General features: G+C 42.5%; 1 protein-coding gene across 3 annotated transcripts; it reads right to left on the bottom strand.

The window, feature by feature from the left end:
- Window positions 1-59: 59 nt before the first annotated feature.
- On the bottom strand, window positions 60-27,409 carry LOC117764798. 3 transcript variants are annotated; one of them, XM_034590872.1, is made up of 25 exons: window positions 26,640-27,409; window positions 18,296-18,493; window positions 15,859-18,136; window positions 15,567-15,770; window positions 14,639-14,759; window positions 13,942-14,035; window positions 13,456-13,542; window positions 12,308-12,424; window positions 12,083-12,181; window positions 11,269-11,420; window positions 10,490-10,628; window positions 9,570-9,692; window positions 9,286-9,483; window positions 8,060-8,664; window positions 7,452-7,901; window positions 5,686-5,935; window positions 5,327-5,416; window positions 3,847-4,173; window positions 3,570-3,740; window positions 3,238-3,415; window positions 3,033-3,149; window positions 1,771-2,052; window positions 1,170-1,408; window positions 613-671; window positions 60-176 (listed from the first exon to the last, which is right to left on the bottom strand). In XM_034590872.1, the coding sequence occupies exons 1-24, from the start codon at window positions 26,640-26,642 to the stop codon at window positions 633-635; spliced, it is 6,561 nt and encodes a 2,186-aa protein (XP_034446763.1). In that variant the 5' UTR covers window positions 26,643-27,409; the 3' UTR covers window positions 60-176; window positions 613-632. The 3 variants fall into 3 exon arrangements, with proteins under 3 accessions (XP_034446763.1, XP_034446764.1, XP_034446765.1); XM_034590873.1 differs by having other exon boundaries at window positions 13,456-13,536; XM_034590874.1 differs by lacking the exons at window positions 60-176; window positions 613-671; window positions 1,170-1,408 and having other exon boundaries at window positions 1,902-2,027.
- Window positions 27,410-27,891: the final 482 nt, after the last annotated feature.

Below are 27,891 nucleotides of genomic sequence, written 5' to 3'. Positions count from 1 at the left end.
CCACGAAACTGGATGGAAGGATTGGACCAATTTTGCCGTAAATCCAGGATTTTTTTTTCTCACTTTCTTGACCATTGCAAAATAGTGGAGCGGAGGTACATGCTCTCTGAGCGCCCTCTACTTCCATCAGAGACCAGAAGATGTGCAGGACTGAATGGCTCCAGCCGTCCAAAAATCTGCAAAACAATATTTAAAGCACAAATTGTTCACTGATAACAATAATAATCATAAAATATGGCTTTGTTTCTCTTTTAAAAACTTTGCACATGTCAGCTCTATAGAAAACACTGTAAAAACGAACTAATCATTTTAAATTTTTAAGTAGAGAGGATTAATTCAGGAAACATTGTACTTTTTAAAATGTATTAATTAATACATTTTTAAATGGGATTCGTTTCTTGAATAAAATAACTACAGAAATAGTAGGTCAGGTACTCATACACATGTAGGCTAAAATTTGGTATAATCAAATAAATAATTGATTGTATATATTGTTTCTCCCTTTTAAGTTTGTCAAGGAAAGACTCACAATAAAGATGCAGAATAACCTCTTTACCAGTTGTGTTGCTTTATATACTTTCAATATTTAAATTTGATTTAGGACATATTTACCTTCTGTAGGGAATCCAGGGTTAAACTTCTGTTGATTTTACGATTATAATTTCTTCACTCTGAAATGCAAGATAACAAACACAAAGATGTGCTATTAAAATACCTGTGTGTATGATTTAGGGGGAAAGTGAATGCAATATTATTATTATGTTTATGAATTAATAGTTTTTTATTAGTGATGTTATTAGCTCGGAATGAACCGTTCATGTCTATATAGAGAGCGGATCTTCCACTGGGTCATGTTGCACCCCCATGTTTCTACGGTTGTCCAGAGCAGACAAACCAAACACTGGCTCTAGAGAGGACAGGACCCTCCACGATTTTACTTTAACCAAGGTTCTCCTACTACAGGCTTGGAAGGGGAGGATAGCGTACGAGATATTCAGTTGGTTGCAATAAATACCACCCATTTGTCCTTTAATTCATTCATGAGCAGATTTTTAAACCTTTTTTTCAAACTTTAAGATATTAACAGAACCCCATGTGATTGAAACCATGGCCATCAGCTTGTACGTATATCAATTTACTAGATTTAATTATTTTAAGTTCACTTGTACCTGGGCATTAGCTAGATGTGGAGGTTTGGGTGCGACACCCGGTTTCTTTCTGATGATCACCGGTGAGCTGTTTCTCCTCAGGCTAGGTGTCCGACTCAGTGGTAGGCGGGGCTTTGAATTCTGGGACATGAACGAGGAGGAGGAGTTTTCCACTGCCTCTCCGCCAATGGCAGACAGGCAGCTGGGGTCCGAGCTGCTCAAGACATTGATGTTTTCCCCAGATGACTCGGTGCTGTCCACTAACACAGAAACACAAACACTTTGAGAAACAGAAAAGGCTGAAGTTTGTGCATTTTTTGAAAAAATGTGAAAATTGATCCAATTTGATCAGTTCAAGTTCCATAACATCGTCCAGACAATGAGAAGATTGATTGAGGACAAATCAGTGGGAGTGCATGTCTTGCTGTTTTCCAGTGTCATTCTTGTTGCTACCACCAGAGAGTGCCAAAATTATCAGATCTACAGTGACTTTACAAATATCTTTTCATATTTGAATTTCACATGATGTTCATTAAAACATGAATGGATTCTGAAAGACTACAACAGCCAACAGACCCCTCTGTCCTCCAAAAACTATTTAAAGACTGCAAAAATAACTCACATAGAGGATGATGAGTTTTCCACTGCTCACAGTTACGATGAAGATGCTGATGAAGATGCTGATGGTTGAGTTCATTGTCAGTCACTGCCTCAGGGAAGGAGCAGATGGCTGGACCGGTCTCCAATCCCTGCGACTGGTTCCCGGGATATCCAGCAGGGGGCAGCGAGCCCCGGCCAGAGGAGGAAGACGATTGGCTGAGGGTGGTGGAGGCCGTGCTGCCAGAGCCAATGGAGTGTGGCCGTGGATAGTCTACGTCCCTGTGAGAACAACACGCCACAGGGACTGACAAACACATAGATAATGATGCGCTGGGTCAGTGAGCAATGAGGACACAAGCATGACTTGCAGTTACTTCACTAATACACTTGTTAAATGTAGTTACTTTGTTAGCCAGTTTGAAAAATACTTAACAGCTTTTACTTAGTTTTAACATTTTGAATTATAATCTGTCAAAAGTTAATTAAAGTAAAAAAAAAGAGAATCAGCCTCCATAGTGGCTCAGTGAGGCTAAATGCTAATGTCAACATGCTAACATGCTCTGCTGACAATGACAAGCATAGACTGTCAATAAAGATGGACGACATGGCAGCTCCTGGTGGCTCGCTGCAGTATAGGTCACAGGCTCTGCCTCCTCCATGTTAGTGGAAGAGACATGGACCAAACTAAAAAGTCGAATCTCATGTTAAATATTTTTTTCTCAAAGATGGTTCCTGTCATGTTAGGTAATTGTTATCACACTGACATGTTCAACTGCTCATTTTACAACCAAGTTTGGTTTTAATTAGTTATTTGATGCTATAAATACAGTGTGGAATATCATGATTGACAGCTAAGACTGACTCGAGATTGGTCGACCGTGTGCATCATCGGGACCTCACTACCTCAGCTCCATGCCCAAAGTGCTGCTGCATGGATGCCCAACTTGGTAGCGTTTGTATCCTCGATACCACAGTGGGAGGAAGTGAAGATGTGTCGTCCATCTTTATATACAGTTATGATGACAATGCTAATCTGCAGATTTTAGATGGTGGAATGTTGCTGCCGTGTTCACCATTTTAGTTAAGCATAAGAGCATGCTAACATTTGCAAAAGATCACAAAACATAGTACAGCTGAGGCTGATGGGAATCAGAAGGTTTTAGAAAAAAATACAATTTTGACCTGAGGATGGCGCAAGATGAAAGGTCATTTCAGTTTGGACCAAGGTGGCAGAAAAGCTAAGATTGATCTGAAGTGTAAAATGTTGTGTGTGTAGCTCCTTACTTCTCCCAGGCAGGACACAGCTGACGGCTCGGTCACAAATCGCAGCATCGCTGGGTTGAATGTCCATGAAATGTTTGCTGGCCATTCCCATAAACACCCTCTCCTGTATACGAAGCTCTGGAACATTAAGTATATTCACAATATATTTTCTAGATCTACAAAGCACTGCTAAATGAAAGAAAATATATATTGTTGTTTTAACAACCTCTGCTGTGAGTGGCCTGATCCCACAGGATCCTCTCCAGATCGGTGGTCCAGGCTTTCTTCACCTCCATGCTGGAGGCTTTCAGGGTGTAGGTGTCCTCGCTCTTCCTTCTGCGGAACCAGATCTCAAAACACAGGCCGCTCACACCAGAGTTATGGGTCATCCCAATGTCGCTCGTCTGGAAGAGAAAACAAAACGACTTGTCTTGGCTCCACTAGATACCTTTAAATGCTGGAAGCTTCAAATGTCTGACTGAAGTGTAACTCAGAACTATGAGAAGTAAATATGTCAATACATCAAGGTTGACTATCAAGGCTTATCAAGGTGCTGACCTTGAATGACTGCTTGTAGACATACACATCATTGCCGACATCTGTCCTCTTGGTCTTGCTGAAGAGGACGAGATGTTCAAACAGAAAGATGCGGCGGACACATTTCTTCTTCCTAAAGAAAACTGTGAACTCATCCTGACGAATCAGCTGGCCCTGCTCTTTCAAATTCACCTGAGAGAACAGAGGAGAGCAGCCGCAGAGCAGAAAGGAAAAGACAGTTAATTTCATTTAACTTCTGTATATTAACAATGTCTGATCTAACTTTTTAGTATCTTACATCACAGTCCTGGATCGCATCCATTGTGAGCAAGTCGTTGCCGTGACGCATCTGAAATCGAACCAGGTCGGCGGCAGCCTGGATCTCAGACCTCTCCCGCTCCCTCTCGCTGCTTGTCAGATCAGGCACAGACACACCCTGGCCACACACACTTTGTGCGCACACAGAAGATTCGAGAAGTGTGTCCTGGATCATGTCTTTTGGTCTGTATGAGCCGGCCAGAGACAACATGTCCTGCAGCAGCAGGCTGTACTTGCTGATCCTCTGGATGGGCCTCAGCAGGTAGGATGAAAGATCCATCATGTCCCCCAGCTCCTGCTGCTTCCTCTGTGGGGGGAAACAAAGTGGACTGTAAAGCTGAGAAGATGGAGCATGGAGCTAATGCTTTCACAGGGTCAGAAACGTGTTCAACAAACAGACTAACTCCAGGTGATTGAAATGGAACATGTGAAGCTGCAGGCACCCATAAACTGTTTATAAAGATGGACGATGTGACCCCCTGGTGGCTGATCGCAATATAGGTTATAAACCCTTCCTCCTCCATGGTAATAGATGGGAGTACCAACATAAAAAGTAAAAAAAACGAAATAAATCAAATACGATTTCTGTCATTTTTGTTGTGGACTTATCACACTGCTGTTTGTTCAAGTGATAATCTTTCCAGTAAGTTTGGTTTAAATTTGTTATTTGGTATATAAACTGGGTGATATGTCATGATTGACAGCTGCGACTCACTCATGATTGGTCCACACCATGATCAAAGATGGCGGCACTCGCATCAGTGATATTTCAGCTTCATTTTTGTATAACAGGAGGAAGTGGAGACACGTCGTCCGTCTTTATATACACCCAAGGAAACATCACTACAAACTTGTCTTTAAGATAATTTTAAGGGCTTGAACAATATCTGACAACTTTAGTGTCACAAACAATTACAGAAAAATCAAACACAAATGAAAAAGATGAAACTTAATCTCCATTGCATGTACAACGATTTCTGCCATAATCCCACAATGAAATGCATCACATTTTACAGTAGCAAAAACAAAAGTGATGACAGATGATGATCTCAATTTACTGCTCACTACAAAGTAACTGTCTGTTATATGGATTTCTGGCACAGCCTTTGTTTAGAATATTACACACTCTCTAATATACTCAATGTACTGTAAGCTAATGTGTCATATATCAAAGCTTTAATGTAGTGCTGGCACATGCAGCTACAAGACGTAAACTGTATGGGTCACTTTGAATCCACTAAAGGAGTATGTGATCAAGTAATAGATTACTGGAAACTGCTTAACAAAAAAATTAGATCATCCTCTCCAGATGAATGCTCTCATCAGAGAGTGTTTTTTAAATTAAATTACTAAATTTCAAAATGAAAGTTTTTCTAAAACGTGGGAAAGATGGAGAGGAGAAGGAAAACTAAACCTCTTGTGTTGCTGCGTTAAGAGAGAGACAGGATGTAAAATCGGACCTTGAAGATGTCGTGGCGTCGGTGCAGGATGAGGGCGTCTGACTGAGGTTTGTTCTTGCTGTACAGAGCGTACAGGCCAAAGCTCTCACTCTGTGGACACAACCAACGTCAGAAATATGAGAGAACACATTTTATTTAAGACACCAGAGTAAACTGATTTACAAGCCACGTATTCATGTGCTATAAAATGGATTCATTGACCTTCATTGACATTATGAGACTAATCTTGTTACTGTATGAGTTTATTTCTGGTTTCATTACATCACGAGAAGCATTATTAAACTACATTTTCACATTAATAAAAAAATATATAAAACATACACAGTTAATTTGATGATAGTTGCACAGTGACTACTCACATGTCTGAGAAAGCAGCGGGCCACCATGGCCGGGTCCCTCTGGCAGGCCTCCAGCTCTGGCAGGAAGTAGTGGCTGTGGAAGTTGTAAAGCTTCTCCAGGTTCCCGAAGATGATGCCTCGCTTGCCCCTGAGGTCCTGGGGGATGTCAGGTCTGTCCAGCAGGGGGAGGTAGTGGGTCAGGATGTAGCTGAGCGATCGTACGTACTCCCTCTCTGTGACCACCAGCTCCTCCAGGACACGCTTCAGCCTCCTGATGACACAAACATTACACATATCTATTCAACTTCAAACACAGACAATAACCGTGTACACTTAACTACATAAAAGCATTTCAACATGATACCTAATGAAATATTTATTAGCGAGTAGAATTTGTAAGTGACTAATTTCATGTTTTCTTCTGCATCATTTCAATCCAGATAATACTAGGAAAGAATTTAGAGTTATTTTAAATCTAAAATCGTTTTCCCTGTCCTTGTTGAATGATACTTTATTTTCTGCATACTGTGATTGACTTATTGATTAGTTAGATCGGCATGAGCTTTTTGTCTTTTGAAACATTGATGGAAGGATAACATTTTTAACTTACTGTTAGTTTCTCCGTGTTCTCCTGCTATCTGGTCCTGGGACGAGTTTTAGAATTAGTTGCAGGAGATAAGGTCACTATGTTTCTGAGTTGAATAATGCCTAGAAAAGTGTTTTCACAAAACCTTATGATGTCAAAGTGAAGATGAACTTTGACCTTTTGGATATGAAACATCACCCTTTTATCATTTTATCCTATGAGACATTGTAATTAGCACATTTATTCTTGGTGTTTTGTTACAGTGACCGTCACCTTTGTCCTCTGTCCACCAAAAGTATAAGTTTCTTATTCCACACCAAGTGAAGTGATATATAAATTATGCATCATTATCAAAACACTGTCCTTTTTCTCTCTACATCCACTGTGATAGTCAAGAAACATGCTGAACATGGATGGATTACGAGACGACAGGTCCCTGGGCACAATAATAGAGGGATCTTATTGCACAGTATGTGGCTCCTCTGCTCTCGTATAAGGGTTTTTAAAAAAAAATCATATTTTATACTTTATTTAAGAGCGGGTCTTTCTCTTTTAGGGGGCGGGACTTGTTAATTTCATGTTTGGATTTTGTAACGTTTTAACTCAAAACCTGGGACAACTTCAGGTTTGCACAAAAAAATCCAAGAGCAGAAAAATAAAAAATCGGAGAGCAGGAGAAAACAAATCTGAGAGCAGATGTTTCACACCTGCAGAGAAGCAGTGTGAGCGCGAGGAGATCCAAGCACAGGAAATCCAAGCAGAAGCAGCGTATATTTGAGTGCGAGCGCAGGGTTTTGAGTGAAAACATTAGAAATCTGAAAGTGAAAAGAGCTGAAAAAAAACTAATCTTAGCCTAAATGAAGTGCAAAACTGTGCTTAAGTACTACAGGACAACACTGGGATTAGTGAAGCCTCTTCTCACTGTCGACTGAGCATGTTCACTTTGCAGAGAGACACATCTCATTGTTAGAAACCACTTTAAGCTACAGGATTGTGCATCGTGGGCCTGTTAGATAATCCATCCATGTTGCTGAATTAAAAAAAGAGAAGCAAAGAGATACCTGGAGCACGTCACTGTCAGCTTAGAGACAGAAAAGAGTGCATGGAATCTCATTAAGACTCACAACATTAGAGAAATGAAAATGTAGCATTGAATTTCTCACAAAATATCATTCTCCCAGAGAAGATGTTATGAACTTACAGAGCATTGCTGGCACTCTCCTGAGGATTCGCCAAATAAAACGCCCCCTCATATCTGCCCCCTATGGGCAGGCTGGAGTGTTTGGAGCATATAGTCCCATCACCACCTGCAGCTCCCCGCTCGCTCAGACAGGAGTCCTCTGAGCAGAAGCTGCCGTGGCGGGAGATCTGGAACTTCTGAGCCTCCTTGAGGATCCGACAGGACGGCTGACCGTGGTGGGAGCAGGACGATGGCGGTCGGACTCGCTGCTCTGGGGGAGTGGAGGACCCTGCCGTCGCCGCCCCTGTGGTGCCCGAGTCTTGGCTCACCGACCTCGTTTTGAGGCCTCGCGCCCATGGAAACCACTGGCAGCCGACGGTGTGGGACTGGGACAGAGCGGCAGCATCCCGCTCTCTCCTCGCTCTGCTCGTCTGTCTCCTCCTCGCCTCTCTCTCTGTTCTCCTTCCTGATCTATTCAAAAATGAAATGCTGAGTCAGGAAACAAGTGCTGCAGCAAGAAATTGATTCGCGATAAAGAAGATCAAGGCTCCTCACCCCTGTTTGAATGAAATACTCTGGTTGAATCCAAATCAATGGATATGAGTCCACTCACCAATGACTTGTATTACCTGTGAGGTGACTGTGGAGGGACCTTTGACCCCTGGCTGGTTCCAGCATCACTGGGATCCTCAGGTTTGACGACGATGTCACAGCCGGCTACATTGGTTGAATTAGTGCTGTTGCTGCCCATGATCGGCTTTCTCTTCCCTAAATCCACCGCCCCGGACACGAAGCCCTCCCACTGCGGGTGCCGAGGCCCGGGGGTCGATTGCACCACCAGATTCTGTCCACCGGGTGACGTCGTCTGAATATTAGTGCTCACCACATCTACATAGCGACACTCACAGCTGCTGCTCGACTCTGGGTTTTGGTGGTGCAGTTCATCCACACTCTGCATCCTCTCCTGAAGCTGCTGTCTGGCCTCCTGACACCTGAGCCAGGCTACGTTCCACACCCGCATCCCCCTGGTGCCCTGCAGGGCGCTGGCCTGAGCCTTCACCTCCTGAAACCTCTCTGGGCTGAACTGGAGAAACCGCTCTTGAAAAGTCTGAAGAATTGAGTTGTCATTGCCTGACAGTGAAGCACTGGTGGTTGTACCGTCTTGTTGGTTCTGTTGAGAGTTTGTTTGACTCTGGTCCAGGTAATCAATGCATTCGCCGGCCAGAGCTGCTGCCTGTGTGCAAGAGAGGTTCTCTTTTAATACAGAAAAAACAAAACTGCCTTTTCTTTGTTTTTCATAAAGCTACCGACTCAAATGTTGATGTAGCAGTAACATTGTTCATTTGCTGAAAACTACAAGAAGTGTATGAGTAAAACAGATGTAATTGTTTTCCTGCTGATTGATATTTGCATGAGAACAAGGGAAGTTTACAAAGAAAGTCTCATTCATGTGTTACTCACATGGACTCTCTGGTAACTAAGTATATTTATTTGAGAACTATTTCAAGATATTTGTGTTTCTCTTAAGAACTTTAAATTTTATGTTAATTTTGTATATGAAAATGCAAATTACATTTTCTGGAGCTTTTCCTGTCGGCCCTCTAGTAAAATGTGTAGTAAATGTCTGAGTGAGCCCATGTGAGAATACAGTAGGGAAATGCATGAAAAGTCAGTGAGTGGGCGTCCCAATGACGTCGTATCGACAACACACGATGGACACAAAAGTAAAAACACCCCAAAAGAATACAAATATCTCAGGCTGAAAAGAGGTGACATACACGTACAAGACACCAACAAAGATTTCAACTTGGAAAGACAAGGCTCCAGAGTTTCTGAACACTGATTTTATACAAACCTGCTCACAAAAATCACACACGTTGACCATGATCTGCAGCTCTCTGCCGCAGGCCTCGGCCCTGCACAGGAACTCCTCCAGGCCCGACTTGAAGGTGCAGACAAAAGTCCTGAATGTCTCCGTCTCTGGGTAGTAGTGGCCGCTCTGCTGCAGCCGCTCTGCCTCGGACACTAACGACATGGCGTGGTGCCTTCGGTCCTGGGGCGGGAGAGGAGAGACATTCAGAGCGCCGGATTGACAGACAACCGCCAATAATACAAACACAGACACATGCAGAGACGCACATTTGCCTCAATAAGGAAACCAGTGAAGCTGTTGAGGATCTGCTCCATTCTGTCCCCAGAGTCTTCCACAGACTCAGCCTCCAGCAGGTGGCGCTCTCCTTCTACATGAAACCAATGATGCATCTGCAGGGACAGAAAGATGCAAAAAACAACATTTGGTAAGTAAACATGTTCTTACTCAAGGATATGTCATACGTCTAATGTGTCTTATTTTGTTCTCTTTCTATATACGATCTCGCACTTTGAATTTAAATCTTGAATTTTGATAAATTATGAATAAAAATGAATAGGTGGATACATGTCCCTGTGTTTTTATGAGTATATCTCCTTTTAGTTAATATCTTAACTTGTATGTATGTAAACTGTTTAAAGTTGCTTTATTCTATTATTAGAGTACAGTTAATATAACTAGTTCTTTATCACAGGCTTCAAGTGGTGGCACAGGAACAAAAAGTCAAAAATATAAAATATTTAATATAATTTATAATATGTAATATGTAACATATGCAATTATATAAAATACAGGTGAGCAAAACAAGGCCACGCTATCAGAACAAGAACAGATGATTTTTAAATTTGCTTACCTCAAATATGTATTATGTATTAAATTATGCATGAAGTTCCACACTCATCATAGCCACACATGGTGAGTTAATGTCACTGGATCAGTGGACTTTCACACTCACATGGACATTATAAATTTCTTAGGCCCATGAGGCAGCAAATCTGCCAGTCATTTCCTGTCTCACCTAGAGAGCATCTGGTTTATTTAACTTCTCTGTGGTTTGATCTGACCCTCCATCCCCACCTCTCCCTCCCATTAGACAACCACCACCTCTATTGTAGCATAACATTTGCTATAGAGGGATGTAAAAGATCTGTGGATGCATTTGATGGTCAGTTAGTTTAACGTGCAGTACCTGGGTGAAGTGTCCCTCCATCTCCCGGAGCTGCATCAGGTACTCCAGATGTTCCAGTGACACGTTGGACCTCAGCACCAGGACGTGAGCCTGCTCCTCCATGTGGTTGTACAGACTGGTCACAGAGTCTACTGCATCACTGTGTGAAGGGAAAGACAGATCAGGGCCTTAAGGATATTTAATGCAATTTAAAAAAAAGCACTGTCCTACTATTTAGTCATTCAGCAGTTGTAATTATTTTATACCTCACGCTGTTTCCTACTTTGTCTAACTGTATTATTGTTTTTCAGTCATTAAATATTGTAGCAATAAATATTTCAATATACTTAGATCTCAGTCTCAGGGACTCACCAGATAAAATAACAGTTTCATAGAATAAATAGTTGCATAATTGTTATTTTGTTATTTTTTATTTAACTGGAAAACAATCACTGGCTGAAAGAAATCTACCGTGCAACATATATTATTAAAACAGCTAATTTCTTTGGGTTTTAGATTTGACTTCTGTTCAGAGTCATATGTGATGTTGTTCCTGGGTTGCATTGAAAAAAAAGTCTTGCTGGACCACGTCATGGTTTTTGGTGGTAAACCATGGTTTGCATGTGCAGTGTCTGGTATTAGCAGAAAAAGTGTCTCGCTCAGAGGTTTATTTTACATCAGAAAGAATGATGAGTCACAAGGAGTAACAGGCCACAGGAACAGTTAAACCCACATCAGACTGCAGACCAGGTTTTTCTGCACATGTAATTACAGCAGGTGCAGTAAGTTCCTCTGTTTACCTGAGGTCTTCACAGTGAGGGTATTTGAGGTCACTCTCCCTTCTCAGCCTCGCCAAGATGGCCCCACCCTCCCTCTGCAGGCCGACCAGTCTGCTGTCCTCCAGTACGTCCCTCATCAGAGTCCTCTGGTCCATCATGCACTGCTGAACAGTCTGTTAGACAAAAAATCATCTAAACATCAGCACATGATGCAGTGACTCCTTTTTAAATGATCCTGAACGCTTTTCCTTAAGTGAAATCCGTGGAAACTGAGGCACAAAATGTAGAATACGAAATTCCTGCAGCTTAGGGCTCTCTCAATTAAAACAATAACAAAAGACCTAATTTGAGGATGTTGTGAAGCAGTGTGGGATCATGGGAGTTGTTGTCTTAACCACCATTGCCAATGAAAATCTACCTGACACGACTCAGGTGGAAAACATGTTCACAGAGGAGGTGATGTATTAATGTTTACTCAAGTTTCGCAGCAAACGGAAACGAATAACTGTTTTTCCACGAGAGTGACCAAAACAAACAGTGGAAGGAAAAAACTGCAGACTGGCGAACTGGCTACAAGCTTGTTTTTCCTTAGTCATACGTCAAAGTTACAGCAGAGACAGGCAAAGCCACAGGTAAAGCGGATATGATGCAGTTCATAGGCAAACAAAATGTAATGTTCCATTACCTTCAGTAAAATTGTGAATTTCTCTGGGTTTGAATATTGATGGAAACATTTTGGATAATGTAAGTACACAGGTGAACAAAATATATAACAGGTCTAGTTGATTTTGGAAATTTTAATGAAGAATTGTTACATATTATATCTTTAAAGTACCTGCACAGTGTCTGTCCTCTGGGGCTCCTCTACCTTACTGATGGCATTCAGAAGCAGGCTGGAGGCTTCATGAAGATCAGATACAAATGGGAAAAGTTTCTAGAGGATGAAAGATGTGAACAGGGATTAATATGTGAGTGTTGAAAAGAGTCAACTCGTACCCCACCTGATTAAAGAGGAGGAGCAGGGAACAGGTAATGTACTGTTCTGAGGTGACCCGCTCACCTGGTGCAGCTCTATCCAGTCACAGTGGCTGTGAGACAGTGTGCCGTCCAGACGGGAGCTCAGCTGACTCCCCTCCACCAGCTTCAGCAGGGCTTTCATCGACGTCACCATCTCCGTCTGCTCAAGGTGACAAACGTCAGAGAAACACCAGCACAGAGCTTTACAAGAATGACACTCAGTGGAAGCAAACAAGCTGCAACACATTCAAAAAGAGATATCAGTTCCATAGATATCAGTTCCATAGATATCAGTTCCATAGTTCCCTGATGTGGATCTGCACTAAAATTTAATAGATTCTTCACTGACCCATATCACATCATGGAAGTTTCATGGGAATCCATTCCAAACAAACAATCCAACCAACAAACGGACAGGAGTGAAAACATTACCTCCTTCCTCCCCAGTGCCAAAGTCAAAATCATTATTTTACTGGTTATTCAATCTTTATAATTTAAACCATATGTCTAACGAGAAACCAAGGTTATATTTTAGAGAACAGACAGGCCTGTAAAAACCAGAAATACCAGTAAAAACACATGACTTTAACTGGTATTAATACATTTTGCAAAGAAACTTCTCTAAAAACCTAAGGTTTTTAATTTGATTATCAGTAAACCAGTATAAATACCAGAAAAAATCTAGAGTGGCAGTTATTTATTTTGGCTGATAAGCTGTCATCTGTAGCCTAATATGTTTTGCTCATATAAGACTCTAACCAAGACAATTAATATTGTATATTTAACATTTACTCTGATGAAATGAGTTGCAGGTTGAAAAAGGTTTAAAGGAGTGAAGTCAGTCAGGTGATGATAAGATATTATACTGGAACAGTGAAAACTGTGACCTGCTGGCTGCACTAGGGGAAATGATTCATGGCAATTAATCCAATACTTGTTATGCAATTTAACTTAAAAGGTGTTAATTTAAAAACTCACTCAAATGTTTATGGTTATATTTTCTCAAGATATTTTACATTGGACCAAAGTGATGGCCCGAAAAAAACAACTGACCATGTAATGAGCAAACTAGAAATGCACTTTGAACAAAGACATTAATGAAGCTTATTCAGATTTAAAGTGAACTAAACAGAGATGTTTCTCCATATGCAGTGTTTTAAAATAAATGTTGTGATGGGTGGAAGAGCTCACCTGGACCCCGGGACATCTCTCAGGCCGGAGGCTGCTGTCCTTGTCCACCAGCATCACCAAACTGTTCAGAACCAGTGGACTCCGCTCCTGCAACAGTTTAACACTCAGTAAATCCCAATCCACCACAATCTTGCATGTTTAAATTTGGGTTGCACACATGTATTCATCATGACAAATAAATTAAAATAAAAAAAGAAAGTCAATTCGTTAAATTAACACTGGCATTCATGCTAGAAAATGTTATCACACTTGCAGGAAAGAGCTTTATTATGCCCTCATTCAATTAAACATCACATTGCATATCATTATACAATATATTGTATGTGTGATTACAAATACACAAAGTGTTTCTATCTTTACATGTTTCACAAACTAGTAAAGGTGTATATGCTGTTTAGATCCATGTTCTCTACACAATGCTTCCAAAGCATCAGCTAACAGCTCTGATCTGATCTGCTCGAAAGCAAAAACATGTGACCTTCGTACCTGAAGCGTCATCAAGGCCTTGTAGAGCTGTGGCTGAGGATTTGTCTTCCTCGCATCAAATATAAGAGTCATCCCAGCTTCTCTGATTTCTCTCCTACAAACAGAGAGAACAAATAAAATGACTCTCCTGTGGTTGTATGCCATCACTAACCAGTGCAGTTTTAATCTACATACACTTTTTTCCAGACTCATATGAGGTCACTGTGACCTTTGAGCACTGGAATTGAATCAGTTTATCTTGGAATCATCATATCTTGACAATTTGCCAAAAAATAAAAGAATTCTCTAAAGGCAGACATGAGATATCATGATCAAGAGGCCAAATACCTATTTTGGGAGGTCACGCTGACTTTTGACCTTCAACCACCAAATTCTAATTAGTTCATCTTTAAGTCTAAGTGAACGTTTGTACCCAATTTGAAGACCTTTCCATAAGGCATTCTTGAGAAATCGTGTTCACAATATAAAAAAACGTTTTGGGACGGGCACCCCAAAAATACAATGCCTCTGGCCACTAGGTGTCGCCAGTGTGGAGGCATTAAAAGATAAATTAGAGCTAAACAGATATGGCCCTTCAGTATGCCTATAAATGTACAGTTGTTTTGTAATCTTTAACTGGATCAGTTGGATCTGACTCCGATTTGCTTCTTGCTTTATTCATTGATCTACTGGCATATGAATGAGAAGTGCAGATTACCTGATGATCAAGTGGAAGTAGAGCAGCATGTGGAAGATCTCCTGGCTTGTCACAGCTGATCTCCAGCCTGGGTGCTCTCCATAGAGCTCAACTATCGCCCTGCCTGTCCTGTCTCTGCCGCCTGCAGGGGTTAAAGGGAGAGAGAGAGGGGAGAGATCAGGAACAGCTCAAATGCTGTCGTCTCTTTGTGAGGGTTTTCACCAAACACCTGATATATCTCAAAAAGAAGAAGAGAAATAAATGTAGTCAATCAATTTCTCGCCTTGAAAGCACCTGGTTTATTCAACTTCTCCCTCCCAACCACCTCTTCCATAGTCATACGAGTATTTACTGTAGATAGACTTCCCTCCATTCATATCGACAGGTAAATAGATGCAATCCGCCATCATATACAAAAACAAAATGGGCTCCATATTACAGTGCGGATACCAAACCAGAGCCTGCTGGGACCTGACAGGCCGTGCTCGGTTCTAGCTAAAAGTTGAAATGATATTTGGGCTCAAAACAGGTCGACTACGTTGGCTGGACTGATTTGCCCATCCGAATTCACGTCAGGCTTGTTTAGTTTTCTCTCGGGTTAAGGGAAGGAATAGAAGAAAACAAGTATTGGGAGTCAAGATAACACATATTGTCATGAGACTTAGACCTTTTGGGAGCTCTGTACATCAGTAGAATATATAATGAACCTTGTTCTAAATTCAGTAGATATTTTTGTATAATCAGCATCTTTCTGCGCTCATGTAGTCTATTAGTGATTCACAGTATTTAACTATTTACTTATTCATCATTTAATCGTATTTTCCAGTGTTTTCATTTTAATCATTGTAAAGAACTACTGTATGTGGCTCTTCAACAGCTGCCCAACCACCTATGTGTATTATAATGACTATTGTGGCAGTTGATGTATTTTACAGCATCTCTAACCTACCTGTGAGTGATGCTACTCCCAGATAGAGGGGGTGGGCTCTGGGGTCTGGGGATCCCAGAGGAAGGTGGTTGGGTCTGGGACGAGCAGAGGCCTGCTGGGAGATCTTCTGCGTCTCTGCTGCTGGAGGTGGATCTGTCTGAGACGGGTTCTCCCTCTGATGACAGTGTCTGCTGGTTAATGATGTACTGCTGGGCTGAGCACCATCTGAAGAGAGAGGACGCTTAATCTGTAACTGAGCCCAAATGAAAAGAGCAAGCTCATATAACATGTAACGAGAACAACATCACTCTACCTGGAATGACCATCTTCTTCCTGCTGATCTTGGGTGACACCAGCCCAAAGGCTGTGCTGTTTTTACATTTGACAACATGCAGCTGGGGAACCTCTGCACGGGAGCTTTTATTTTCTCTTCTCCTGACATTTTGACCTTCAACGATGACCAGTTCACACTTCTCCGAGGTGTCCACCACGGCCGTGGAGAGGGACGAACACCTTCCATCTGACGTGGATTCTCGTCTGTTTTGTGACGCTGTGAGAGGCTTTGAGACGTTTGGACTCATCCCAGAGGAACTGGTTCTGTTTCTTAATCTTTCACGAGGCTTGAGGGTCATGCTCGTCCCTGACATGTCACCTGGACTACACTGCAATCCATGGTGTTTGGCAGAGGTCACGTGTGACTGTTGAGGATCCTTTGAATCTGACAGGTTTTGATTGTTGATCCTCGCTCCTGCTGCTAAATGTTTCCCGTTCACAGGTTTGGCAGTGTGTGTGTACCCCGTTTCCCTGAATGGCACAGTGGTTTTTTCGGCCGGCTCCTCTGGTACCCCGCCATATTTCAAAGGATTGGTGCACCTGTACTCCATAAGGGGGGCAGTGCTAGAATCTCCTGGTTTCCAATATGGAACAGTGTTTTTTTCTCCCGACTCTTTACAGATGGCTCCACCGACAGATAGAGGAGGCTGGTTTTGGATCCCAGGATCACACCACATTCCTCGTACATTACACCATGGATCCTCTGCTGCAGTCCCTGGTGGCCTCTGTCTGTCGTCACACTGTGAGAAATCACCATCCTCCTCCACCACAGCTAACATATTCCCCCTCTCTCTCTCCTGTCCAAAGGTGACAGGGTTTTCTATAGCAGCTTGGTAGGAGTCCCTGTATCGGCACCTCAGCTCCTGAGTTTGGGAGACCTGTCCGCCTTGTCTCCTCTTCATGCACGGAGTACAGGGTTTCTCTGCGAACCGGAGGGTGCGGACACACTGAGAGGGCTCCAGGGAGTCAGGGTGGGTGTGGGAATGGTGGGGAGCAGATGGAGGTCCTGTTTCTGCGGACATGTTCGGCGTCAGTGATACAGGAGCATCTGATCTAGAATGACTGTGCGTTTGTGGTTTTGTAGGTATCTGCACCCAAGGTTGTGAACGCGCCTGAGGTTGTGAGGTCTGTGTGTTTAGCTGCCTCTGTGTTTGCCTGAAAGACTCCATTTGTGCATGTGGTTGCATTTGTCCACGCCCCGGTGGATATCTTTGCAATTGTGCTTCGACTTGTGTGCGCGGTTGCATTTGTACATCTAACTTCTGTTGCTCCTCTGTCGCTGACTGAGCTTTCGAAAAAAGCATCGTTGCCTGCAGAATATCAATATATTCCCCCTCTGCAGCAGCTTGGCCGGCTGGCCCACCTCTGCTTGTATCTTTATGTTGTCCTTTATTTTCACAGACAATCAGACTCTTATCTGCAGCTTTGGGTGTATTTGTACTTGCAGGAGTGCATGTACCTGAAGCAGCACTTGTTTTTGTCGCTGTGTCTGAATTTGACCCAGTAAAGCGGCTGTCCCATGTATTCGGGGAAACCCAGCCAATAGGCTTGTGCTCTGTTTCAGTTTCTTTCACTTTGACAGTTCTAGATGAAGAGGCAGCAGTGGAATCCACCAGGCAGAGAGACACAGCGATGCCGTGCTTCCCTGGACATATTCTCGTCTCCAGAGAGAAGGCAGAGGGATGTGAAGAAGATGCTGAGATTGAATTTTGAACGTTTACTTTACACTCTTTTGGTGCAGATTTCTTTGCAGGTGAAAGACGAAATGAACGATTCGACGAAGATTTCTCAGAAGAATGAGGAAGTGGAGGAGGAAGAGGAGGTGGTAAAGGAGGATATGAAGGAGGAACAGAGGCCATACTACTCCCAGCACACAGTGGCACGTCCACAAAATCAGGCACGGCCACCCGTTCCCATGGTAACCTCACCACTCCCTGCTCGGTGGCAAGCAGGCATCGGCTCAGGGGCGTTCCATGGCGGCCCTGGTTGATCTCCTTTAACCACTCACAGCTGAATATACAAGGGTAGGAAGTTTCAGGGATCGGGGTCTCCTCAACTACTTCCACTCTAAGCCCCTCCTCTTCCAGGAGGCTGCACACCACGATGCGAGCTGATTGGTCACAAAATGGTACCACTTGTAGGTAAAAGTCACCAGGCAGGAGTATGAGGGGGTTGAGGGGAGCAAGGTGGACGACAACTTGGTCACGCAAACACAGAGGCCATCCCTCACAGCAGAAGAGTGCATCAGAGTACTGAGCCTGAAAGGACAAGGAAAGGATGTGGTTTCAGAAATTTGAAGTATATCAATGTTTTGTCTGTTTTTATTATCATTTAACTCCAACAATAAGATCTTTGTTCAGCTTTGTGGTGTATTTATGTCTTTTTAGACTCACACAGTGGACAAGGCAGGGACTTACACATGCAGCCTGCTGCACAGTGTCCAAGATGTGCTTGGCTGGGACCAGAAAGTCCAGCAGGCACCGCAGGGCGTCTCCCTGATAACGACGATCAATGATGTGGAAGAGCTGGCTGAGGAGTGTGGGGGCGGTGGCCTCGAAGGGGGGGTACAGCACCGACAGCAGCTTCTGGATCGAGTCCTCCAGAGAATCAAAGTTCTGGAAACACAGGAGAGAGAAAACAGAGGCATCAGGAAATCATTGCTCATCAGTTTTAAGGTGGATGAGTTTTGTGGCTGATGACAATTTAGTCCAATAGTCTCTAATAAAGTCTATGGCTGAGCGACAAAACAATATCAATAATTTTCATTAACAGCAATATAATCACAGTTCATATTATAGTATATAACACATAATCGATTGACCTCAGATTTGTTAAATGTTTTGGATTATTATCAAGTGTTTGTCATTCTCTGCTCCAAAAAAAAGAATTAAAAACCACAATCTTCAGTAAGGAGCAAAAGTCAGTCTTGAGGCTTAACAGAAATATTATTATTCTTTCAGAACAGGATTATGCAAAAAACTACTGAAATGCTTTCCACGAAATTTGGTGGAAGGATGGGACATTGGTCAAGAAGAAACCAATTACACTTTGGCACAGATCCAGATAAAGCAGCAGACCCAGGATCTTTAGTTTTTATATTCCAAGAAAGGGCGTTTTTGACATTTTCACTGATTTCCCACAGAATAAAGGTGAAAATAAATCAGGGATGGTTAGAGAATTGATATTTATCAATGTGTGCAATTTAAGGAGACTGTTGGTGTGTACGGTATGTGCCTTTGTAGTGTCTTTATCATTTTTTAACCACAGATCTCAACAAAATCCATTTAGTTAAATCCGCTGTTATGTAAGGCAATGCTAAACAACAAGACACTAAGTGAGTCACTTTCATCTGACTCACGTCCTACAGTAAATTACAGAGGCCTTGTCCTCAACCTCGTGACCTGCTGAGAGAATAGCTACGCAGACACAAACAATCTTTGCTCATCATTAAACATATAGTCCGCCCGGCTGACAGCAAACATCCAAGTAAACACAGTGTGTGATGGCTGGTCTCAAGGCTAGCTAGCCTCCTGGTTTATGGTTTCACATTCCCTTTGACCTGAACTCATGGCCCGCTACCCACTTTTAGGCCCTGCTTTATTTAGCCCGCCAAAGGCCACAGCAGCAGGCCTCAGGGGTTAATGTATATTCATGCGCAGAGACACTGCTGGGGAGATATATGGCAGCAGGAAGCGTGATGTGTGAATGTCAACGCATAGTATGAATGTCAGTTCCCTTCTTTCCCAGGTACAGTATGTGTTGTATGACATTACACCAATGTCAGTGTCAGAGGAAAGAGGCAGTGAAGCCACATGGAAATGCTCCGAGGTTCAAGAGTCGTACATTTATTCCTTTTCAAATATGACGGTGGTATTGATCTTTTCCTCCAATTCCTCAAAATTGGCAGAAACTGTCATTCACATTTCTATGTATCCAGTTCATATTTAATAAAGTCCAAATCGCCTTTTATCTTCCATTCAGGTTTTGTTTGGATAAATCATTCCACATGTTCCCAGCTGCATGGACAAAGAAAGACAAACATGGACATGGCACATGGAAACAGAGAGGGGTGTACTCCTTGAATTGTTTCCCATCAGACCGAAAACTGGCAGACGGCCTCTCCAGCCGTGTTATCTGTCGTTCATCTCCTCCACATTTGAAAGGAAGAGCACAGCACTCTGTCTTCAACAGGACTTAAGACTTGCAGGATTGGCACTGCATGATATGACTTTATATTCTGTCCCTGTATGGTTACGTTTTTCGTAAGTATGTCCCACAGCCTGTTCTCTCTCTTTTTTTTCCTCAAGCAACAATGCTCATCACCTCTGTCTTATCTTGTTACATTATTATCTAAAAACGCTGGACTCTGAGCCAGCGTGCGGCCCCCACAGTGACTCAGAGGTCTGTGGTCAGTCCTGCCACACCCTGCTGCTGGGACCAAACACATCGATGGACATTGTGATAACATGGAGCAGGAGGAGGAGGAGGAGGAGGAGGGAGGGCGGCTGCACGAGGATGATTGCAGGCTCAGAAGCACTGAATGAATAATAGGCAAATTCCACTCACAGCTCATATACCTTTAAATGATTTTTGTAAAGTGCAGCTTGAAAGCAGCAGAAATGTAAATTTACGTGACCTTAAAGCTCGGGTTAGTAAAGCTGGAAAAGGTTACAGATACATCCCAGCCCCTCCCATCAGCCCTCGTGTCAAAGCTACGCTAAGTGTACGTCTCTCAGGTCATACGGTGAGAGCACGGCAGGGTCCGCACAGGCAGGCGGGTCAGTTAGTGACAGTCAGGTATGCCGACCAATCATTTAAGTTGGTCCATACAACAGCTGCAAAGACAAAGGGGTCAGCAACCTTGTAATTGATCACCCATGTTGGGTTCTACACTGGTAGCCAAGGCTAATGCTGGGTGTTGTCTCCTGGAAGGGGGTCATGTGATAGGAGCCGGACGAAGGCTACCTCGTGACCGTCCACGCCATCGCTTCCAAACATCTCGTTTCTGCTTGTAGACTGAAACGCTGCCCCGGAGTTTTCAAACTAAAACGGGGTCAGTAATGTGGATGTGGCCTAAGAGGGAAACTGTGATATTGGGTTGGGTCTGCTGGCAGCAGTGATGCAAACCCAATGACTAAACACACAGAGGCTCGAAGCTTACAAAATAAGAGTGAACTCTAAATTTGATTATCTCTGCTGATATGAGTCAGTGGCAAGCAGCACTGGTCACTGCTCACACAAATAGATTTAAATGCAGACTTGAAAATGCAACACTGTAAAACCATTAATGCTTTGTTATGTGCGCATAAGTGTATTTTAATAATGTGTTTATTTGAGGCTCTATTTCCGGTATGCTGTGTACGAGGGGGTCGTATATGGACCCGTCCCTCTGCCCCGGGCGACATACTGTTGCTGCAGATTCACACGGCTCTATATAAACACCAGGATCTCTCTCACTCAGCCACTGAAATAAATGACGACGCTCACATTGCTGTGGATAAGATGTCCCAGTGTGGGAGCAGAAGACAGTTTGAATATCTCTGTCCAGTGTCATTATGAAACAGAAATAGTCTTTGTACATTCCTGATGTCGAGCAGCTTCCTGCCCGGACAAGATCCAAATATTTTACAATGAAAAAAAAGAATTCATGGTGACTCAGTACATTCCTGTGGGGACATCTATCCCCGTATACAGTTTGTCTTAAACTGCAACTTTTTTAAAGTACGTTTTATTTCATTATATCTGGTAAAGAATGACAGGAAATTTGGGGAGGGGGACATAGGGGTGACATGCAGCAAATATCCCCGGCCTGGTTTGAAGCATGTTGATGTTGGATTAAATCAACTTTGCCATTACCTTACATTACATTAGCTTTTAGAACCGTTCATTAATTCAATCCTGGTCATATATGAGAACATTTACAGGTAGTGATAAGGGGTAAAGAAATAAAAGAATAAAGTAGAAAAGTATTAAAATGTATTTTGTTCAAAGAATCGCAGTTTTCCTTCAATGTTTTTACTTCTTATCATTTATATAACTTCTGTACATCCCCTCAGTTTATGAGTCTAATGAAATATCCTCACAAATATTCCCTCTGTGTAATATTACCTAAACAACAAGCTTGAGAAATATGTGAAGCTCAACAACCACCACAGATGTGGTTTGGCCAAACATCAAAGTTTGACACAGCTTCTAAATAAGCATGAAAAGAATCAATTTCCTGTGTTTACATCTGTGCTTTTTCATCAGAGCGGACACGATGCATTTTAAAAATAGTTTTCCCGCTGCCCACACAGAGAAAAGCTGCAGGACAGAAAAGAAAGAAGGAACCCTTTCAACCCAGGTCATTTCATAAAAGTGGAATCAGTGAAGACTTTTCAGAAACCTCTTCTTTATCTTTCTTATGACACATATAAAGACTTCACTATGTTTCAGTCTTTATACATGTTTTCAAGATTTAAAATTCCTTGTGTGAGCTCTTCCACAACATTGACTGTCATTACTAGGGGACACAACTTTGCCAGGGCAGGTGTATAACACAGGAGTAAAGGAAGTGCAGTGTTGAGTATGAAGTTGCTTACTATTCATTGGTCTAATTTCACCCATTGCAAAAAACAGGACCTCAGAAGTGATAAATATATCATAATAAATGGGAGTTACATTACACTCAGTAGTTTGCTACTGGCCTGTATTTTCAACTTGATTAATATTTAACACACAAAACACAAGATATCATTCTAAACAGGTTGTGGCTAACAGGAGAGAAGGTAAGTGATACATGATATAATGTCAGAACAGACTGCTGTCATTTTAAAACTGCATAAATGTATTTCAGTCTGAAATCACAGTACAACTATTTGAACTGTGAACTATATGGTCAATTATAAGTTGTGTTTTCATCAAATGCTTGTTTTGCAGTGGGTGAGATTTAAACACTTTGAACAACACAACCTGAAAACCAAACTAAATCTATTTAATCATGGGGAGACTTTGTATGTGCAGGGAGGACTCCCTCGCTAACATCTAAATCACAGCACCACTGGTGTGTCTTCAGCCTGCTGCTCTGTGGAGCCGTTCACTGAAGAACTCTCTGACTGACAACAGCTTCACAAACACAAGACAGAGAAACGCTGACAGTGACAGACCATTTGAACTATATTTGGAATTTGTGGGAAAATTCAATTGGGCCGTAAACGGATTATAGCGCTGACGCCGAAGTTGTGCAAGTGACAAGCCACGGAACAATCAATGAAGCACAGCAGAGCCTCACAGCAGGAACATTACACAACATCTGCAGTGATGAAGAGTCTTTTTGTTAAAAACAGAGGCCTGAAAAATTTGAGATACTTTCATGACGAGGACACGTCATTTAAAAAAATAAAGAATCCTTTAGCTGGGGACTACATCTGTTAATCCCAGCTCCCAGAATTAGTTATAACAACTACAAATGTATTTAAATACCTGATTAACATCATGAGGCACCGTCTTTACCCATTTCAAATGACTTATTATCCTCAATTTACTGTTATTCCCTCCCCTGTCGGTTTGTTTGTTGGATAATTCTAGATAGATAGACCTTTATTGTCAGTGTATCAAATCCAACGAAATTAGACGGCTGTCTTTGCCAGAGCACATGTTAAAGCAAAAGATCACATAGAGATGAATAAAAACAAATAAGACTGATAAAACAAACCCGTATTGCACATTCACTCTGTCATCATATATAGTTTATCAGCTGAATTACGTAAAACCTGCTGGCCAGATTAAAGAAGGTTTCAAATTTTGGTGTGGTGGTGTTTTATGACATTTTCACCAATTTCCCAGGGAAAGGATCTTGTTGAAAAAAAATAGGGTTTAATTCAATTAAATTGTAAATAATAATAAATAATTTACCAATTATTAGCTTTTTAAAACATGGAAATCTGCAGCATGATACAAGACCAGAGAGGAGGCACCAAATTCCATGTTTCGTCTGATGAGCTTTACTTACGTACCTAACAGATACGGTGGTGTTGTACCTTTTATCCTAAAAGCTGCACCTTTAGACTTTAGTCACCGAAGGTTGTTTTTTTCCTGAGTGCAACATCTTGTGTCTCTCGACCTCAGCTCAGCCGGTGACAGTCTAGCACAGGCACAAACCAAATAACTCCGGGGCCGGACATAAACACAGGCTGAGCGGAGCGACAGTACATGACCACCGAGGCACAGAGAAGGCCAGACGGTATATTTAGTAGCTTCACAGGGATCAGCAAATTGGAGCTTGCGGGAGGCAAACACTAATCATGACGGCCTCGATCACTCGGACGGTTTGAGGGCGGCTGAAAAGTGGCAGTCGGGAGGCAGCGAGGCCTGTGTTTAAGTCATTAAAACCACGTCAGGGAATTATGAATGAGCCGGGACTCTAAGCACATCTTTAACTCCTCGTGAGAGAGTTAACGCGTCTGTGCCGTGAGTGTGTGTGTGTGTACGAGGTGTGTTATTATATGGAAGCGTGGCTTTCACTGACACAAACATCTCATCTGTATTTAGCCCACAGCTGCACTTAACTGTACTGCACAGTAACTCACACCAGCAGAATGATCAGAAATGTCACATTATTATTTCTTTTAAACTCTTCCTTATGAGCAACAAATCATTTAACAAATTTGATTTAGCTCATTTGTGTTATACCTCCTCATGTATAAGCAATATATCGATATATTGAACTTTGGTCATATTCCAAACAACAAAAAATTATATTGCGATAATTATTCCTATTATTTTATTACCCAGCCCCAAGATGAACCACACAAAGTCGAGCTAATCAGACCCAACACTGAAATACATGACGTCAAATCTTTTAAATCTCTCACACTGAATCCTGAAACTGTGCAGCCACATACTAATGACTAAAGTCATGTAAATCTTCATGAGACGTCGAGTACATTCAAACTAAAGCTCATTAGAAAACCTCCGATAGTCTGCGCTGCACCTGAACAGGGAAACGATCAGTGCATGTTTTCGTCAGAGAGTGAAAATGAACTCTGTAGTCGTCCACGACCGTGAGAGTTCAAACACTTTGAAAAGTTGCCTCAGATCCACATCAGCTCATTCAGCACTTTGCCTCCAAGTTACTGTAACTGAAAAAGTCTTTGAGTTTCATGAGAAATGTTGCTGCGTGCTCTGACTGCAGATGCTGCCCAGGTGAAGCAGCATACAGTAGATACACTGGCAGGCTACAGGCAGGGGAATGATTTGTATTTTTGCAAACTGAGCTGTTGAGTATTTTCCCCATTGAGTCACCGGGGAAGGGACAAGACGTCTTTCTCCTGCGAGAGAAAAGATGCTCTGTGTAACCTGGTCAACACAGGAACAAATACCCAAACATTGAGGTCACTCCCAAAGCAGGAATAGTCGGGTTAACGGCCTCTGGTTTCAACGACATGGTAAATTAGCAGGAAACAGGGTGGGGAAAACAGACTCATAAATAAATAAATACACACACACACGTACGACGCTGGACGCACGCAAAACGCAGTGTGTGTCTTGGCAAATCAAACCAACAGGAGAGCTGAGCGGGCATTTTAAAAATCCAGCTCCCTACACAACATCCTCCCAGACGGTGAGTGCCAAACAAAATGAACTTTATGTACAAAACGGGGGCGCGCTCTCTGTCTCTGCAGCAGAGGTAGGTGTGAAAATAGATTCATTCAGGAGTCACGGGGGCCGAGATTCTCAAAAAGCCCCAAATAAAAGAAAACGTCGACAATCCGCAAATCAAACACACCAGACGGCACTGATTTCCAACATCACCTCCCTGATGCCGCATGTGAGACGGTTTCCTAACACCAGATCCGTTCTGGCTCCTGAATGACTCGCATGCCAGTGAGCCGGGATCCAGGAAGGAGGCAGATACAGTGGCTGGTTTGTGAAATATGCCTCAACGCCCGGTAACCTGAGACCTTCACCTTGAATCACAACACTCCGGCAAAGAGCAGCGGCCAGCGTGAGCTATGGCAGCGATGCTATGTGTTGTACACAGACGGAGTACGTGCATGTTTCAACATAAAAGGCTACTTGTGAGGACATAATGTATAAATGAGTTTGTGGGACTATTTAAAAAAAAAAGAGCAGTCTTGTTTGCTGTGTGTTACAGGGAGTTTTTCCAGGTGTGTTAAAACAATCTGATTGTGTATTTTAAGATGTTTAGGGCTTAAAATAATGACTTTTGTGATTTTCCTGAATTCATTTAGTTTATAAAATGTCTGAAAATTGTGGGAAATACCCATAACATGTTCCAAGAGTGACAGGTTTAAAATTAAATGATTTTGATCTTAACATTTGAGAATCTTGTATCAGCTGATGTTCAACATTTTTTTGCTTGATAAATAATAATCATGAATCAAATGTATACAAATTTAAATTAATTGACAGATCCATTAATCGACTCTGATGTTATTTAAATATAGGGTTAGAATAAATCACTTATCCCTGCTCTGACAAACAGGCTCATGACAGGAAACATCATGATATACTGTGTTGTGAGCTGACCTCCAGCATCATTTGAGAGGTTAGCAGCATATCAGCAAATGGAATCCTAACCTGGTGCGTACAATGTCTTGTCACAACTGTGGAGAAAAGATGTAATCTGAGATTAAACTAAACACGGTTTCAAATTGACAGCTATTAGAACCACTTAGAACCACTGAAAAGACCAAATCCTGTGAACAAGAGCAGAGGAGGTGAAAGTGTCTCAGCAGACGGAGCAGATTGTCACATTACCATCTTCCTTTCTGCGTGCTCTTATTCCCATTCATCACAACAGCGGAGGCATCCGACATAATCCAAACAGAGTCACAGTCGTCTTCAGAACTGCTGCTCCTGCTCGGCGACTGTTGGACCAAAATGAAATCCATTCTGCCCGGACACTCGTTCACAGCTGAGTGAGTGTGGACAACCTTAAGCCAGCCGGATGAGCATTCGTCAAGTCCTCAGCCGAGCCACACTTAGTCTGTGATTTGTCTTCTTTTCCTCCCTCACTCTCTCCTTCCTCTCTCTGAGCGTTTCTCTGATTTAATGGGCTCTCTCTCTCTGCCTTCTGCCTCTATGTTTGCTCTCTCCCTCTCCCAGCACCTCGAGTGCCGGGCGCTATGTTTGTCTGAGAGGGGCAGTGTGACCGAACATGAGGAGAGGTGAGAGAGGGAGGGAAGGAGGGAGAGAGAGAAAGAGAGAAACAAGCTTCATAGTGAGCATAGTTCATACAAGCACTGATTCTGCTTCTTACACCATGCACACACACACACACACACACACCCTACACCTTACCCTAACCTTAGAGCCGAGTCGTCACTTTAAGATGTAAAGATTTACGTGACAGGCTTTTTCTCTCCAAATAGAAGTTGAGTCCTCACAATGTTAAAGTGTAAAGAGATCTCCTCACAACATGAGTGATACAAGAACGAACACACACACACACACACACACACACACACACACACACACACACACACACACACACACACACACACACACACACACACACACACACACACACACACACACACACACACACACACACACACACACACATAATTAACCTACTGTATAAAGCCGACATGGAACAGGATCCTTGATACCAACAAGTCAGTGCCAGATAAAACAAAATGACACATTGATACAGTCTGTGTGTGTGTGTGTGTGTGTGTGTGTGTGTGTGTGTGTGTGTGTGTGTGTGTGTGTGTGTGTGTGTGTGTGTGCGTAGTTGTGCCTGAGTGAAACACATGTAGAGATGAAGGAGATTATATTGAGAGTATACTGCAGAAAGCAAATTCAACGTTTCTTTCATTTTGACTGCATGGACACACACACAAGCAAAACACCACACACACAAGCTCTCGCCCAAGGGTACGTGCACAGCGCGTTATCTTTGCTACTTCCGCCAGCATCGCTACTTCTGGTAGTGGACATTTAGGCTTTAAACTTGGTGTAAATGACGCAGTCTCAAGTCAAATTTGAATGTCGGGGCTTGCGTACA

Source organism: Hippoglossus hippoglossus, chromosome 7 (genome assembly GCF_009819705.1).
Source record: "Hippoglossus hippoglossus isolate fHipHip1 chromosome 7, fHipHip1.pri, whole genome shotgun sequence".
In the NCBI taxonomy this organism is placed as follows: domain Eukaryota; kingdom Metazoa; phylum Chordata; class Actinopteri; order Pleuronectiformes; family Pleuronectidae; genus Hippoglossus; species Hippoglossus hippoglossus.
Note: the sequence above shows the minus strand (reverse complement) of the source record. Positions and strands in the feature narration are given on the sequence as shown.

Bases quoted from the DNA above. Each gene is read 5' to 3' on its own strand.
- LOC117764798 (XM_034590872.1), bottom strand. The intron at 12,182-12,307 runs GTGAGCGGGTCA...TTCATCCTCTAG, and splicing joins ACTGGATAGAGCTGCACCAG to AAACTTTTCCCATTTGTATC. The intron at 3,741-3,846 runs GTAAGATACTAA...CTGTTCTCTCAG, and splicing joins ATGCGATCCAGGACTGTGAT to GTGAATTTGAAAGAGCAGGG.